Raw genomic sequence first — 4106 nt, forward strand, 5'->3', positions numbered from 1 at the left:
GGCCCACAGGCTGCTCGCTAGGTTCCTGCCCCACAGGCTGCTCGCTAGGTTCCTGGCCCACAGGCTCGCCAACATGCTCACTAGGTTCCTGACCCAAAGGCTTGCCAACAGSCTGCTGGCTAAGACCCTGGCCCACATGCTGCTCTCCAACAGGTTGCTGGCCCACAGGCTCACTAGGTTCTTGGCCCACAGGCTCACTAGGTTCTTGGCCCACAGGCTCCTGGCCCACAGGCTGGCTAGGTTCCTGGCCCACAGGCTGCTCTCCAACAGGTTCTTGGCCCACAGGCTGCTCTCCAACAGGTTCTTGGCTCACAGGCTCTTGGCCCATAGGCTGGCTAGGTTGCTGGCCCACAGGCTCACTAGGTTCTTGGCCCACAGGCTGCTCTCCAACATGCTCACTAGGTTCCTGACCCAAAAGCTCACCAAAAGGCAGCTGGCTAGCTTCGTGGCCCACAGGCTGCTCTCCAGCTTCGTGGCCCACAGGCTCGCCAACAGGCACGCTAGGTTCCTGGCCCACAGGCTCTACGCTAGGTTCCCGGCCCACAGGCTTTATAACAAGCTTGCTAGTTTCTAGATCCAGAAGCCCGCCAAAAAACTTGCTAGGTTCCTGTCCAACACTCTTTCCAACCGGATCCTGGCCCACAGGCTGCTCACTAGGTTCCTGGCCCACAGGCTGCGCGCCAACAGCTTCATAGCCCAAAGGCACGCCAACAGGCTGTATAGGTTCCTGTCCAACAGTCTCTCCAACCGGATCCCGGCCCACAAACTGCTCGCTAGGTTCCTGGCCCACAGGCTCTACGCTAGGTTCCTGGCCCACAGGCTCAACGCTAGGTTCCCGGCCCACAGGCTCTACGCTAGGTTCCCGGCCCACAYGCTCTACGCTAGGTTCCCGGCCCACAGGCTTTATAACAACCTGGCTAGGTTSTACAGCAAACTTCAGGGCATTGCTGCTCACATCATGATTCCTAGAAGCACAGAATTTACCATTACTCAAACTTCAGAATGATATGGGTTGTCAAAGTGAAGAACGCAACAATAGTTACCTCAAGTAGTGGCACTCAATATCAACCATAGCTTTACTGGTCTTCACTATAGCAGTGTTAGCAAGAGGTTTTGGCTCATAGACAAGAGTGAAGGTGTAGATCAGCACATCCTCAGTCATCTAGGAACAGGATCACAAATCATGTAGCACAAGAATAATGATTCACAGTCAGGAAGTTAAACAACGAATGTGACATACCTTCATCTCACTGCCACAGCCATGCAGCTCTGATTCAAAGATGAGCACATGAGCTTCAGCATCCTCCTCAATGGCAGCACAGCCTCCTAGTGTGAGACGCTCTGGCTGGATGAGCCGGCCAATCCCCAGAAGTTCCTGCTTCACCTCCACACGGACCACACTTTGCCCACACCGAGCCACCACACCGTTGGCTGCCACCTGCTTTAGCCGCTCAAACACAGTAGAATTGCGCTCATGCTTCTCAAGCGTAGGATAGAGCCAAGTCAGAGGGTTCTCAAATGTCTGCTTGGACTGGAAGCTSTCAGGGTCTTCATCCTGGCTAGTTTCCTGTCCGACAGGCTCGACGCTGGGCTCCTGCCCCACAGGCTCGCTAGGTCCTTGTCCACTAGGGTTCTCTCCCACAGGCTCTTGCACTGGCTTCTGAGAGTCAAACTGGGCTGAAACTTCATTGTCACACAGAAACCCCAATCTCAGATAAAACGTTCTGGAGGTCCAAGCATCACTAACACAGCCAAAAGTCACCACCAACAGCAGCACTGCAGACGCTTGCCTGAACCCCATCACTCCAAATAGACATGAGTTAATCTTGTCAATTCTTCCACAGTGTCTGTCAAACCATTTTATAGCCACAATGTCTGACAAAGGCCCCACCCCATTCAGCAATCAGCTTGATTATTGTCCAGACCTGATTAATTATACAGGTGCTGAAGAATGTGAAGTTGATTGTCATTTACCTTCCATTGGTTGCCTTTGTGCAGACAAAATCACGCACACCTGGAGCTTATTGAGGAGGGCTCAACTTTAGAGAGTGTTCATAGAAATGTGTTATGTAGGACAGACATGCTTTTCTGTAGTGGATGTTACTCCCWGATCCTGTTGTTGWTCTAACCTTGGTAGAGAAAATGAAAGATTGGTCAGAAGTCAGTGATATAGGGAAACTGGTTGACTTTGGTWGAAGTTTTTARGCATTTTTATRGCTTTTRACAKATGGATCCAAGGACCCAGAAACTGGGRGCACAGCTAGCAGGTGTTTACGTTCCTGAATTTGATGTGCAAATATGTAGAAGACTAACAGATGAACTGTCAGTATAATCATTTGAACTGTTGGCGATTAGTAGTTTCCCTCCAGTGGGTGGAGGACGTACAACCTGTCAGAATTATAGTACGCTCAGATTCCCTGTCTATATTGAATTGTTTATCATCTGGCTAATCTAATAGGAGTGACCTACTATTGGAGGTATTAATGTTATTATGGAGAGTTGAGAGACAGGGCGTGTTGAATGAATGAATTAATGAATTAAATGTATTTCCGTATCAAATCGCCAATTGGAAACCCATCCCTTATGTTTATGAGATTAATTGACACAAACAAACATTACAATAATTCACTATGGRAATTAAATGATCATTCTTCTTCCGGTGTGCTCTGCATTGTGCATCGCATAAAGAGTGAAAAAAACAAGTCAAAATCAATACATATTAGTAAATAAGGTTATCCAAATAATAATTACATCCCTAGAGCAGTAAAATAATAAACATACATTGTACACAGTTGAAGTAGGAAGTTCTCAGTGTCTCCCGACCCCTCCTGTCTCAGCTTCCAGTATTTCGTGGGGCTAGGGTCAGTCTGTTATCTGGAGTATTTCTCCTGTCTTATCCGGTGTCCTGTGTGAATTTAAGTATGCTCTCTCTAATTTTCTCTTTCTTTCTCTCTCTCGGAGGACCTGAGCCCTAGGACCATGCCTCAGGACTACCTGGCCTGATGACTCGTTGCTGTCCCCAGTCCACCTGGCTGTTCTGCTGCTCCAGTTTCAACTGTTCTGCCTGCTGCTATGGATCCCTGACCTGTTCACCGGATGTGCTACCTGTCCCAGACCTGCTGTTTTCAACTCTCTAGAGACAGCAGGAGCGGTAGAGATACTCTGAATGATCGACTATGAAAAGCCTTACTCTGAGGTGCTGACCTGTTGCACCCTCGACAACCACTGTGATTATTATTAGTTAACCATGCTGGTCATATGAACATGTGAACATCTTGGCCATGTTCTGTTATGATCTCCACCCGGCACAGCCAGAAGAGGACTGGCCACCTCTCAAAGCCTGGATCCTCTCTAGGTTTCGTCCTAGGTTCTGGCCTTTCTAGGGAGTTTTTCCTAGCCACCGTGCTTCTACACCTGCATTGCTTGCTGTTTGGGGTTTTAGGCTGGGTTTCTGTACAGCACTTTGAGATATCAACTGATGTAAGAAGGGCTTTATAAATAAATGTGATTTGATTGGATTTATATGCACTTAGATTGGAGTCATTAAAACTCATTTTTCAACCACTCCACAAATTTCTTGTTAACAAACTACAGTTTTGGCAAGTCAGTTAGGACATCTATTTTGTGCATGACACAAGTCATTTTTCCAACAATTGTTTAAAGACAGATTATTTCACTTATAATTCACTGCATCACAATTCAAGTGGGTCAGAAGTTTACATACACTAAGTTGACTGTGCCTTTAAACAGCTTGGACAATTCCAGAAAATGATGTCTTGGCTTTAGAAGCTTCTGATAGGCTAATTGCAAGTGCATCGGCGATGTCATACCCACAGCGTCTATTAAAACATTCCCAAACCAGAAACCGTGGATTGATGGCAGCATTCGAGCAAAACGGAAAGCGCGAACCACTGCTTTTAATCAGGGCAAGGTGACCGGAAACATGACCGAATACAAACAGTGTAGCTATTCCCTCCGCAAGGCAATCAAACAAGCTAAGCGTCAGTATAGAGACAGAGTAGAGTCGCAATTCAACGGCTCAGACACGAGAGGTATGTGGAAGGGTCTACAGTCAATCACGGACTATAAAAAGAAAACCAGCCCCG

General features: G+C 47.6%; 1 protein-coding gene across 1 annotated transcript; it reads right to left on the bottom strand.

The window, feature by feature from the left end:
- Positions 1-679: 679 nt before the first annotated feature.
- Positions 680-1843, bottom strand: LOC111957192 (uncharacterized; the record flags this gene model as incomplete). The annotated part of the gene is made up of 3 exons (XM_023977955.2): positions 1241-1843; positions 1044-1162; positions 680-965 (listed from the first exon to the last, which is right to left on the bottom strand). Coding segments are annotated over exons 1-3 (966 nt in total), but the record flags the coding sequence as incomplete, so codon positions are not given.
- Positions 1844-4106: the final 2263 nt, after the last annotated feature.

This window comes from Salvelinus sp. IW2-2015, linkage group LG32 (assembly GCF_002910315.2).
Source record: "Salvelinus sp. IW2-2015 linkage group LG32, ASM291031v2, whole genome shotgun sequence".
NCBI classification, from domain to species: Eukaryota; Metazoa; Chordata; class Actinopteri; order Salmoniformes; family Salmonidae; genus Salvelinus; species Salvelinus sp. IW2-2015.